The sequence below is a fragment of the Parasteatoda tepidariorum genome, chromosome 1 (genome assembly GCF_982258835.1).
Source record: "Parasteatoda tepidariorum strain Cologne lab strain chromosome 1, Ptep-v5.0, whole genome shotgun sequence".
Taxonomy (NCBI): domain Eukaryota; kingdom Metazoa; phylum Arthropoda; class Arachnida; order Araneae; family Theridiidae; genus Parasteatoda; species Parasteatoda tepidariorum.
This window is the reverse complement of record NC_141755.1, coordinates 85237916-85252351: the sequence shown is the minus strand read 5'-3', so window position 1 is coordinate 85252351 and position 14436 is coordinate 85237916. Positions and strand designations below refer to the sequence as shown.

General features: G+C 28.1%; 1 protein-coding gene across 1 annotated transcript; it reads right to left on the bottom strand.

The window, feature by feature from the left end:
• Positions 1 to 7561: 7561 nt before the first annotated feature.
• LOC122270184 (uncharacterized) lies at positions 7562 to 8098 on the bottom strand. Its single transcript, XM_043046631.2, has one exon. It carries the CDS (start codon positions 8096 to 8098, stop codon positions 7562 to 7564), a length of 537 nt encoding a protein of 178 aa, XP_042902565.2.
• Between the last annotated feature and the right edge of the window lie 6338 nt (positions 8099 to 14436).

Below are 14436 nucleotides of genomic sequence, written 5' to 3'. Positions count from 1 at the left end.
AAGGTTTATATATTTGGCGATAGTCCAGAAAACCGCCAAAAAAAGTCGCCTGCGGAAATGAATATTTTAAGATAACCCATTGACTAATTCAAAAGAGGAATGCTTAATTTTACTAGGGTGCTAGGCAACCATGCTATGACTGTAAAAAAATTGAAATAATGTTTTGTGATTGCTCAGAGAGGTTTAATTTTGTTAATAGAAAATATCTCGAAGTTTCTAGGCAATAGACAATTTTTAAGCTGATTTCTGTCTAAAAAGCAAAAAAAAGAAAGAAAAAAAAATAGGAAGAAGTTAAACTTCGCAACCTGCGACGTTAATTGTAAAAGAATCAGCAGTCGTAGAAGGATCACTAGTTCTATTCAGTATTCAGTAGAAGGATCACTAGTTCTATTCAGTAGATCACTAGTTCTATTCAGTAGAAGGATCACTAGTTTCCTGCTCCGCTCGCTTCCGTGCTCTGTAATCACGGTAATATTGTGCATTTTTCCCTCGTGGACCTCTTGAACCAGTGGAAAAGCTTGTATATGCCTCATCGTCTCGCCCTGGAAAATGTATTTGTATTATTAATGTATGTGAATGCGTCATAATGTAATTTCAGAAGAGAAAAACCTAACAATCAATTGATATTCACAAGAGACGTACCTTGGCATAACCTTAAATCCGTCGCATTGTCCGTGGGATTGTTTTCACTCATTTTTTACAATTGTTATCCACTAAATTTGAAAATAAAAAATACTATCCTATTAAATTAAATGTGTATCAAATCAAACTAAAAAAATATCTATAGAAAAACAATACTTTTATGACTTTTATGCTGGTGAAAGCTAAAACAATATGGAAATGAATGAGGGAAAACTGGATCCTACCACGTGATTTCCCGGCCAATAAAAATGTAGCATTAAACGTTTAACGCAACCTTGTTGGAAGTCGCATAAGAAGTATAACTTCAATAATTTTTTTCTTATTTGATGATAGTTTTCTATTCGCGATCGCAACGAACGATAGGGGGCGTTGTTGTACGAGACTAATACCTGCGATTTCTATATGAACAGTCATTCAGTTACTCTGGAGACGTCGTTAATGTAGCACGTAGCATTGCAACGTTCCTTCTTTATTATGGCTAATTAAATTTAAACAAGAAAAATGCTTGATATTCTTTCTTATGCAAACGAAAACAAAATGGTATCTCTTTTTATTAGCGAAGGAATATCCAAAACACATTGGAAAAATATTTGTACATTAACAGAAAAATATATGTATATTCTTATAAGAGTTAAAACCTAATGCCCGAGAAATAGTATTACTAAATTTAATGATATAACATGAAAGGCCCATTTAAACTTTACATTCTATAGTTTTAAGAATCACATTACTTCAAAAATTAAAATGAACAAAAAGTATACACAAGCTTCATAATTTTATGAAATTTAATTTTGTAAACAAAGTTTTTTGACAACAATTTTTATCAAAAAATGTCAAGTTTCAATAAAAATCATTATTCAGAAACAAAGAAACGTAAAATAAAGAATGCTGACGAAACAAAAAAACAATTCTTTTTTGTCGCCATTTTTAGTGCTACGAAAATTCGTCTTTGGGATTTGCCAAAAACAAAACAAGATGCAATTTTATTTTTTCAGGAGGGAAATATTTTACCGAAAAAACGAAAATGTACCAATTCCCACAACATGAAACTTTATCTTCGTAAACGTACGTTTTAGAAATGTTATTTCATTTGGAATCTTATTTATCAGAGTTCATATGGTGATATGATTGTTTTGAATCTATGCTAAACTCTATATCGGCTCATTTTCCACCGAAATCCGATTGACTATTTTGATTTTAAATAAAGTGTTTTATTTTATGAATTATCGCAAAAATTTTAAGTGCAGATTGGCTGCACTTAAAAACCGCCAAATCTGTAGCGGCGGTGGCGTTAATACGTAAGCACCGAATTTTTATTCCATACTTTTCTGAATCATATTACTTCAAACATTGGAATATACAAGAAGTATAGATAAACACATAATGTTATACCATTTAATTTTTCAAAGAAAGTATTTTGAGAACAATTTTTATCAAAAAATTATAAACTAAAAAACCGAAAATAAAAAATTCTTAGGATAAAAAAACGATTTTAAGAATTCTTTACATTGAAATAAAAACTTTTATATTGTTTCTTTTTTTATTATTCTTATAGTTCTTAATCAGACGTAAAACCATTCTGTAGAGAATCATCATCAAATGAAAAAAAAATATTTACAAGCAAATTTTTTATTGTAAAAATCATTGCACTTACCTGATTTATAATTCCCGGAGAATTCCAAAATGATAAGTTCCTTGTTTGAAAACTTTATTCTCAAATAATAGATAGTTTATCCCTTCATTACTTTCAGATAACATACTGCACAGCAAAATTTTATAATTGATATGAATTTGAATATGTAGCTAAAAACAGAATAGCTGAATTCTAGTTAAACTTATTCTTTCAAAACTAAAAAATACTTACCAAGAAAACGATTAAAATTAATTAAGAATCAGCACAAATGGCACTATTTCAAGTAACTTGGATAATTTTTTATTGTTGTTTTCCGAATTATATGGATACAGAAATATATACTATTCTATAACGAAGAAGAATATGCTATAACTATTACAATTCTGTATGTTCTGAATTCATATTTATTCACTGGAATGACGAAAGCAATGTTGACTTCATTTAATTCGTAATGAATTGAAGACAGAAGAAATGCATTTTACCTTAATACACACATCTGTAACAGTATCCGAAATCGGAAGTCATCAGTTGCAAGTTTGTTGATAATAGAAATTAAAAATTATTGAAGAATTTTTCTTCAAATGTTTGGCGTGTTCTGTTCCTGAAAGATGTACTGGAGATTCTGGAGATTTTTTTCAAGTTCTTCGGCCTTTTCCTTAGGGAAATTTTGTTTCTTATTTGCTGCTAAAAAATGGCGTCTGATTCAGTCGATGATTTCGATGGAACTAAATGAAAACGTGATAAATTAATGTCTGATATTTACAGGCTCCCGCTAGACGGCGTACTCGAGCGTTGCGATCACGAATAGAATGGTTTTCTGCGTCCGATTAGGAATCAAAAAAGAAAAAACATGAAAGTTGTTTATTTTAATGTAAGGAATTTTTAGAATTGGATTTTTCTTTTTTGCTTTGTATTGTAAGCATTCTTTATTTTACGTTTTTTAGTTTCTAAATAATGATTTTTATTGAAACTTGAAATTTTTTAATAAAAATTTTTGTCAAAAAACCTTTTTTACTGAATTAAATTTCATAAAATTATGAGGCTTATGTACACTTTTTGCTCATTTTAATTTTTGAACTAATATGATTCTTAAAACTATGGAATGTAAAGTTTAAATAGGCCTTTCATGTTATATCATTAAATTTAGTAAAACTATTTTTCGGGCATTAGGTTTTAACTCTTTTAAGAATATACATATTTTTTTCTGTTTATGTGCAAATATTTTTCCGATGTGATTTGGATGTTTCTTCTCTAAAAAAAAGAGATACTATTTTGTTTTCGTTTGCATAAGAAAGGATATTAAACATTTTTCTTTTTTAAATTTAATTAGCCACGATAAAAAAAGAACGTTGCAGTGCTACACGCTACATTAAAGACGTCTCTAGAGTAAATGAATGACTATTCATATAGAAATCGCAAGTATTAGTCTCATACAACAACGCCCCTTTATAGCTGATTGCGATCGCGAATTATATGTGTATCAAAGCAAACTAAAAAAATATTTATAGAAAAACAATTCGCGATCGCAACGAACTATAGGGGGCGTTGTTGTATGAGGCGCATACCTGCGATTTCTATATGAACCGTCATTTAGTTACTCTAGAGACGTCTTTAATGTAGCGTGTAGCATTGCAACGTTCCTTCTTTAATGTGGCTTATCAAATTTAAAAAAGAAGAATGTTTGATATCCTTTCTTATACAACCGAAAACAAGATGGTATCTCTCTTTTTTTTAAAGAAGGAACATCCGAAACACATATGAAAAATATTTGTAAATAAACAGAAAAAAATATGTATCTTCTTATTAGAGTTAAAACCTAATGCCTGAGAAACAGTTTTACTAAATTTAATGATATAACCTGAAAGGCCTATTTAAACTTTACATTCCATAGTTTTAAGAATCATATTAGTTCAAAAATTAAAATGAACAAAAAGTGTACATAAGCCTCATAATTTTATGAAATTTAATTCAGTAAAAAAGGTTTTTTGACAACAATTTTAATTAAAAAATTTCAAGTTTCAATAAAAATCATTATTTAGAAACTAAAAAACGTAAAATAAAGAATGCTTACAATACAAAGCAAAAAAGAAAAATCCAATTCTAAAAATTCCTTACATTAAAATAAACAACTTTCATGTTTTTTCTTTTTTGATTCCTAATCGGACGCAGAAAACCATTCTATAGAAAACTATCATCAAGAAAAAAACTACTTAAAAGTAAAATTTTTTACTTTATAAAAATTAACACTTACCTACTTTATAAAATCAGAAGAATTCCAAAATGATTTGTTCTTCGATTTTTGTTACCATTTTTTAGTGCTACGAAAATGCGTCTTTGGGATTTGCCAAAAATAGAACAAGATGCAATTTTATTTTTTCTGGAGCGAAATATTTTGCTCATTGTCCACCAAAATCCAATAAACTACTTTGATACTTCTATTTCGTTTTATGATTTGTCACAAAAATTTTAGGTGTAGATTGGAGGCACTTAAAAACAGCCAAATCTGTAGCGGCGGTGGCGTTAATACGTAAGTACCGAATTTTTATTCATGCTTTTCTGAATCATATTACTTGAAACATTAGAATATGCAAGAAGTATACATAAACGCATAATGTTATACCATTTATGTTTTCAAAAAAAGTATTTTGACAACAATTTTTATCAAAAAATTATAAACTATAAAACGGAAAATAAAGAATTCTTAGGATGAAAAACGATTTTAAGAATTCTTTACATTGAAATAAAAACTTTCATATAGTTTCTTTTCTTATTATTCTTATAGTTCTTAATCAGACGTAAGAAACCATTCTGTAGAGAACTATCATCAAATAAGAAAAAAAAGTTTTACAAGCTAATTTTTTATTATAAAAATCATAACACTTACCTTCTTTATAAATCCGTAGAGTTCCAAATGAAATGTTCTTCGTTTGAAAGTTTTATTTTCAAATAATGTGTGCATAGATTATCCCTTTATTACTTTTAGATAACATACCACACATCAAAATTTTATAATTGTAAGCTCTCGATATGAATTTGAATATGTAGCTTAAAAACAGAACAGCTGAATTCTAATTGAAATTATCTATTCTTTCAAAACTAAGAAATACTTACCAAGAAAACGATAAAAAATTTATTAATCATCAGCACAAATAACACTATTTCAAGTAATTTGGTTGATTCTTTATTGTTGTTTTCCGAATTATATAGATACAGAAATATATACTGTTCTATAACAAAGAAGAATTCTATAACTATTGCAGTTCTTGACGTTCGGAATTCACATTTCTTTATTGGAATGACGAAAGTAATGTTGACTTCATTTTAATTTGTAATGAATTGAAGACAGAAAAAATTATTTTACCATAATATACACATCTGTAACAGCAAGTGATCATGAAATTGTAAGTTATGTTGTTGGTAATAGAAAGGTAAAAATTATTGAGAAATTGTTCTTCAAATGCTTGGCGTGTTCTGCTTCAATGTTTGGCATGTTCTGGTTAGTTTTTTCAAGTTCTTCAGCTGTTCCTTTGGGAAATTTTTATTTTTATTTGCTGCTAAGAAAATGGCGTCCGTCATGGCCGATGATTTTGATGGAACTAAAGGAAAACGTGATAAATTAATGTCTGATATTTACAGGCTCCCGATAGAGGGCGTACTCGAGCGTTGCGATCGCGAATACTTTTATGACTTTTATTATTTTTATGCTAGTGAGAACCAAAACAATAAGGAAATGAATGAGGGAAAACTGGATCCTAACACGTGATTTTCCGGCCAATAAAAATGAAACGTTAAACGTTTAACGCAACCTTGTTGGAAGTCGCATAAGAAGTATAACTTCAAAAATATTTTAATGTCCTTTGAAAAGAAAATTTGAATCGATTTATAAATTATTTATGATTTTCTAAGTTTTTATAATTTAAATACATGAACTTTTTATCTGATATTGTTTAGATTATGCTGTTTTTGCTAAATTTATTCGAGGATTTGATACTAAAATCAAACTAACATAACTTATTACAGCTATATACAAAATTTTAGGAATGATCATTTTTACAGCTTTAACCCCTTGGGGACAGGTGATTCATAAAAGCATTCGTACAAAATCAGAATGTAAATAAGTAAAAAACGGTAGCTTAAATGCAGGCGTTGCTAATTTCACAGACTTACTTTGCCCTGAATTTAATTATTGTTAATTTAATCATTTATATAATCAATGTTAGTTCAAAGTATAACTAAATAATTTTATTTTGAACTAAGTAATGGTGAATTAAATAAATCAAACAATTATAACCCCGCACACAAATAAACTGCTAAAAAATTACTTTGATTACCAGTTTTATCTTTTTACCCTGGTTGATACTGTTTTATGCTGTCGCGTATTTGTGACAGTCGGCGCGAAAGGGTTAATCGAGACTTCTAGGCAAAAAAGTTTGAAGGAAAAAAAAGTGCTTGAAAAATAAAATGTAGATTGTATTGTAATTCTAATGCACATTCACAAGGTTTTCGGTAATCTGCGATATTTCTTTTTTCTATAACTCAAGGAATTGCTGAATGTTTAGTGGCATTTTAAAGACATTGAAATATGTTATGTTTAAGAATAAGATATTGAAATAATATGTTGCATATTGTATGATTCGTTGTTTATAAAATCGCTTCATTCTGCTAGATATTTAGGTTACATGGTTTTCTTTGGATAAAGATGATTAGCAAATTGCATCCCCGTGTTTCGATGCATTCTGAAACTTACTTTCGCAAATTCACAATACAATGTCCCACAGCATATTCTTCAATTACGATAAGCTACATTTACCACCAAATACTGCTTCTATGATTATTTATGTTTTCTTATATATATCTGATACTCTCTTTTTAAACAGAGCTAGTAAGATCCTTAAGATACTGAAAAACTTAAAAGATAAAGTATTTAATTTCATTAACTCAAAATATCTGGTCTCAAAATTTTAATTTTTAATTTAAATATAACTTTTACAATATTGATGCTCTTACGTTCTTAAAGATTACATGAATCCTGTTAAAATATTAAAATGCATATGTTTACTTTAACGAGTGTAAAATCCTTATCAATAATGATCAAGACCCAAATGTAAAACAGTATAATTGACGATAAAAACTCAACTGACTTCAAAACATATGAAGAGGGAAGTAAAAGTCGACATGCTTCGAGCGTTCAAATATAATCGCCAATTCTCAAGACTTGTCAGGCTTGAATAACTTGTGACTTTCATTATTGGACGCTCAAGATATGTCTGCTTTTATTATCATCTATTATTTTTCCCCAGTTTTCATTTCGTGAATTTTATCCGCCATCGTAGAGAGTTTATCTAAACTTTCTTCACTTACAAGCAGAATATTTCGTATAAAATCCGGCATTTTATCAAGCCATAAAGATTTTAACACTTTCTTTGAAAAATCGTCTGTTCCTAAATTTTTAAGTTTTTGTAAAAGTTGGCTTGCCTTGTAATCTCCAAGTTCTAATCCGGTAACTAAGCACTGAATTCTCTTGTTTTCGCTTTCCTTAAACGTATTTAAAAGTCTTTCTTTCGCCAAGGTATATTTGTTAGGCTTAGTGTCTTTAATAATGTCCCAAATATTTTCTACATACTTTGGTTCCAGCTGGGATATCAAATAATTAAATTTGGTTTCTTCAGTTGTAATCTTATTTATTTGAATCTGTGCTTCTACTTGGTAAAACCAAATGTCGGGTTTCTCTCGCCAAAATGGTGGAATTTTAATGCTTACTTTATTAGCTTCGGCGTTCATGACGATCGTTGCTTCGATTTTTTCACTGTTTTCTGTAGTCATCTCAAAAATAAGGGATTTTTAATAGTTATAAGCAAATCAACTGCTTAATGTGGATCAATCATCGATATTGGCATGTTCTTATCACGTCCGGGTCACCAATGTGATGGGGATTTCATTTTAGACTATGTCAACCTTCATCTATCAAAAGATTCCTCATGATAGAGTCAAGTTAACATGTCTTATATACTAGTGAATTGGTATTCAATATTTACTGGAAAATTGAACACTGGAAAATTTAGTGTTTATTCACTGGTAAGAACTTTTCCTTCACTTGGTTATCTTACTACTTATTATTTAAACTACCAAAAGCTTAAAACAATAATATGTAAGTTATCTAATTTTTTTTTACATAATTTGTATTTAATAACAAATATGTCGACACCATCATTTAGCTAAAATTAAAAATTTTAAAATTTGTATGATTTTTTCTTAAAGGCAAGCTAAGCTTAAGTGTTCCTTCATTCGTTAATTTACCCTGTAAGATGTTGAGAATTTTGCGATGTTGTGAGAGATGCTTGAAAATGTTGACTACGTATTTTTATTAATATTTATAAAATACATATTCTAGAAATTGATAAACATATTATTCCAAATCTATGCATACGTATGTATATTATTGAAATTGTATCAGTTATTGAAAAACAAAATCAAAAAATAAAAAATAATCACATTAAATAAGTACAATCTGGTGTATAATCATATTCTATCAGAAGATCATATCATTTCCTATTTTATAAAACTAGACATTCCTTGAATAAAGTGTTTTTTATTCAAAATGTTTTATTCAAATTTCTTTACTAAATTGCAAATAAATTATTAAGCGACTAAAAAGGAAACATTGTATTTTATAGTTAGAAATAAATAAAGATAAAAAGATTAGCAAACGATTATTAGCGAAAAAAATATGAATGAAATTTTACCCTACGCGCGCAAAGTCAAGTTCCTCGCAAGTTTATTACATTTTAATATTAATCGCCCCATTTAATCATTTCTTTATTGTCGCCAAATTATTTTTTTTAAAAATAATTAATTTTAATTTTTCTCAGCTTCTAATAAATGAAAACAGTTGAAACTTTAGATTTTTCAATTGGGTATACTATAGCCTACGTCACAGGTTGTGTTATTCCTACTAAATTTAACCCATGAACGGCATTTTCTGAGAACCTAACTTCAAGCCACAAATAAACAAACGAAGTGTTTGATCGTTTAAATAGCTGCTCGCCAGATTTTATTGCATTATAAAGAAAAGTAATTGATATTCGATTTTTGATTAATAATTGATTTATGTGGATAGTGGCATTTATGTGGATAGTGGCATAGAATTTAGCATTGCGTCATGGTAAATGTTATTCCTACTAAGTGGAAGTAGTTGAGTTTTTTTTATATTATACCCAATTGAAAAATATGTAGATTAATATGGTATAAAAAAATTCATACCATATAACTCAAAATTTTTTCATCCTCAATTTAATTAAATAATAAAAAATAATTAATAATTATTTTTTTCATAAAATTATCTTTGGGTAAATGAGTTTTATGAGTGGGTGCAATTTTCTTTAAATTGCTTTATTAGTTTTGAAAATATGACTAAAAACGTAAAAAGTGAAATTAACATTAAGGGGTACGAACTTTGGATCGCTCTCCTGACCAAACTATGGGGACCATGTTTCCCAGATTGCGGCTACCCCCTATATTTTGAAGGTTAAGAATCCAAATATGTGAAAAAAAATGTATGTTTATTCAGAGAAAATACGTTTTTGTGTCTGATTTCGTAACTGAATTACTAGTTAGCACTAATTAATTAACATGTTTGAGGTCACCCCCAGGAATCATTAAGATTGACACTTAGTTCGTGAAAATCCGATCATTAGAACGAAAGTTATTCAGGGTGATTCGTTTTTTTTTTCTTTGCGGACTGTACAGTCCGCAAAAAAAAAAGATATCACCCTGAATAACTTTCGTTCTAATGATCCGATTTTCACGAACTAAGTGTCAATCTTAATGGTTCCTGGGGGTGACCTCAAATATGCTAATTAATTAGTGCTAACTAGTAATTCAGTTACGAAATCAGACACAAAAACGTACTTTCTCTGAATAAACATATATTTTTTTTTACATATTTGGAATCTAGACACTTGAATTAGGGGGGGTAGACAAAATTTTAAAACAATTGGGTCGTAAATTGGGTTGCAATAAAGGTTTATATATTTGGCGATAGTCCAGAAAACCGCCAAAAAAAGTCGCCTGCGCAAATAAATATTTTAAGATAACCCTTGACTGATTCAAAAGAGAAACGCTTAATTTTACTAGGTTGCTAGGCAACCAATTTCTGACTGTAAAAAAATTGAAATAATGTTTTGTGATTGCTCTGAGAGGTTTAATTAATAGTTAATAGAAAACACCTCGAAGTTTCTAGGCAATAGACAATTTTTAAGTTCATTTATGTCCAAAAAGCAAAAAAAATAAATAAATAAATAAAATAAAAAATTATTTTAATCTCTTTTGAAAAGAAAATTTGAATCGATTTATAAGTTTTCAGAATTTAAATACATGAACTTTTTATCTGATATTATTTAGATTATGCTATTTTTGCTATGTTTATTCGAGGATTTCATACTAAAATCAAATTAACAAAACTTATAATAGCTATATACAAAATTTTAGGGATAATGATTTTTACAGCTTTAATCGAGTCTTCTAGGCATGAAAGTTTGAAGAAAAAAAAAGTGCATGAAAAATAAAATGTAGATTGTATAGTAATTCTAATGCGCATTCACAAGGTTTTCTGTAATTTACGATTTCTTTTTTCTATAACTCAATGAATTGCTGAATGTTTAGTGGCATTTTAAAAACATTGAAATATGTTATGTTTAAGAATAAGATATTGAAATAATATGTTGCATATTGTATGATTCATTGTTTAAAAAATTGCTTCATTTTGCTAGATATTTACGTTACATGGTTTTCTTTGGATAAAAATGATTAGCAAATAGCATCCACATGTTTCGATACATTCTGAAACTTACGTTCGCAAATTCACCATAAAATGTCGCACAGCATATTCTTCAATTACGATAAGCTACATTTACCACCAAATACTGCTACTATGATTATTTTTGTTATATATATATCAGATATATATATATATATATATATATATATATATATATATATATATATATATATATATATATATATATATATATATATATATATATATATATATATCAGATATATATATATATATATATATATATATATATATATATATATCAGATATATATAGATATATATCTGATATGATACTCTCTTTTTAAACAGAGCTCGTAAGGCCCTTAAGATACTGAAATGGGGGCACGAAAACTTAAAAGATTTTTTTTTCCTAATGCCCGCCTGTGTTAACATCAGTCAATTCAGGCATCTACAGGGCGACAGATATCTGTATGGCCTAAGGATTCCTAACGAGCATCAAACATTCTCAAAATTAAGTGTTCATTCATTGGAAAATTTAGTGTTTATTCAATTTAAGAACTGTTCCTTCACTTGGTTATCTTACTACTTATTATTTAAACCACCAAAAGCTTAAAACAATATTATGTAAGTTATCTAAATTTTTTTTACATAATTTGCATTTAATAACAAATATGTCGACATGCATTTAATAACAAATACGTCATTTAGCTAAAATTACAAATTTTGAAATTTTTATGATTTTTTTTTAAAGACAAGCTAAGCTTAAGTATTCCTTCACTGGTTACTTTACCCTATAAGATTTTGAGAAATTTGCGATGTTGTGAGAGATGCTTAAAAATGTTGACTGCGTATTTTTATTAATATTTATAAAATATATATTCAAGAAATTGATGAATATTTTATTCCAAATTTATTCATTCGTATGTATATTATTGAAATTTTATCAGTTATTGAGAAAAAAAAAGAAAAAAAAATCACATTAAAGAAGCACAATCTGTTGTATAATCATATTCTATCAGAAGCATGCTTTTATAAAACTCCACATTCTCTGAATAAAATGTATTTTATTCAATAAAATGTTTTATTCAAATTTCTTTACTAAATTGCAAATAGAATTTTAGACGACTAAAGAAGAAACATCGTATTTTATAGCTTAAAAAAATAAAAATGAAAAGATAAGCAAACGATCAGTAGCGAAAAAAATATGAATGAAATTTTATGCTAAGCGCGCGAAGTCAAGTTCCTCGCAAGTTTATCACATTTTAATATTAATCGCTCCATTTAATCATTTCTTCATTGTCGCCAAATTATTTTTTTAAAAATAATTAATTTTAATTTTTCTCAGCTTCTAATAAATAAAAACAGTTGAAACTTTAGATTTTTCAATTGAAAAATATGTAGATTAATATGGTATAAAAAAATTCATACCTTATAATTCAAAAATTTTTCATCCCTAATTTTATTAAATAATAAAAAATAATTAACAATTATTAAAAATTATTTTTTTCGTGAAATTATCTTTGGGTAAATGAGTTTTATGACTGGGTGAAATTTTCTTCGAATTGCTTTATTAGTTTTTAAAATATGACTAAAAACGTAAAAAGTGAAATTAACATTAAGGGGTACGAACTTTGGATCGCTCTCCTGACAAAACTATGAGGACCATATTTCCCAGATTGCGGCTACTCCCTATATTTTGAAGGTTAAGAATCCAAATATGTAAGAAAAAATATATGTTTATTCAGAGAAAGTACGTTTTTGTGTCTGATTTCGTAACTTAATTAATAGTTAGCACTAATTAATTAGCATATTTGAGGTCACCCCCAGGAACCATTAAGATTAATACTTAGTTCGTGAAAATCCGATCATTAGAACGAAAGTTATTCAGGGTGATATCTTTTTTTTTTGCCGACTGTACATATACGTGGAGAAGTTTTCAAATTATACATTAAATAGTTTGCTGCTATTCGCCGTAATCCAAAACACGCACCTTCTTATGATGAATTGGTTGAAAATCGCTTTCGTCGCTTGAAGATAGGATTTCAATTGACTTGTTTTTTGGTACCATAATGTCAGTGATCAGTTTTTGTGACGACGGTCGACTGGTCAATTGCTTGTAAACGTCACGATAGTGAGACATGAATGATCTCAGCTCTTTTTGGAATTTTAAGCGTATTTTCGCATTGGTATCTATTTTAAGAAAATGCGTTTCCAATTTTTTCAAAATATGGATCTCTGCACATATTTTATCTGCTGTAATAGATTCCGGTTCTTCTTGTCCATTTAAGGGAGTACTATGATTAAAAAATTAAATAAAAATCATAAAAACGACATATAAATGGAAACAAAAGTAATTAATTTATTTACCTTTAATCTCACTATAAAATGAATCCTTAATTCGCTATCGCAACGCTCGAGTACGCCATCTAGCGGGAGACTGAAAATATCGGACATTAGTTCCCACAAAACTATTGGCAATGACGGACGCCATTTTATTAGCAGCAAATAAGAAGCAAAATTTCCCAAAGGAAAAGGTAGAACTTCTTGAAAAAACTGACCAGAACATGCCAAACATTGAAGCAGAACACGCCAAGCATTTGAAGAACAATTTCTCAGTAATTTTTACCTTTCTATTACCAACAACATAACTTCCAATTTCATGATCACTTGGTGTTACAGATTGTGTGCATTACGGTAAAATAATTTTTTCTGTTTTCAATTCATTACAAACTAAAGTGAAGTCAGCATTGCTTTCGTCATTCCAATGAATAAATAAGAATTCAGAATATGCACAGAACTGTATAATAGTTATAGAATATTGTTCTTCTTTATAGAATAGTATATATTTCTGTATCTATATTTTTCGTAAAACAACAATAAAGAATCATCCGAACTACTTCAAATAGATTCATTTGAGCTGACTATTAATAAATTTTTATCATTTTCTTGGTAAGTATTTTTTTAGCTTTGAAAGAGTAATTTCAACTAGAATTCAGCCATTCTGTTTTTAAGCTACATATTCAAATTCATATCGAGATCTTACATTTATAAAATTTTGATGTGTGGTATGTTAACTAAAAGTAATAAAGCGATAATTATTTTAAAATATATTATTGCATACATTATTTGAAAATAAAATTTTCAAACGAAGAACATTTCATTTGGAATTTTGCGGATATATAAAACAGGTGAGTGTTATGATTTCTATAATAAAAAATTTGCTTGTTAATATTTTTTTTTTCTTATTTGATGATAGTTCCCTACAGAATGGTTTTTTACGTCTGATTAAGAACTATAAGAATAATTATAAGAAACGAAACAATATGAAAGTTCTTATTTCAATGTAAAGAATTCTTATAATCGTT

What these genes read in the sequence shown, in the direction of transcription:
- LOC122270184 (XM_043046631.2), bottom strand. Translation starts at nt 8,098, where the DNA reads ATGACTACAGAAAACAGTGAAAAAATCGAAGCAACGATCGTCATGAAC.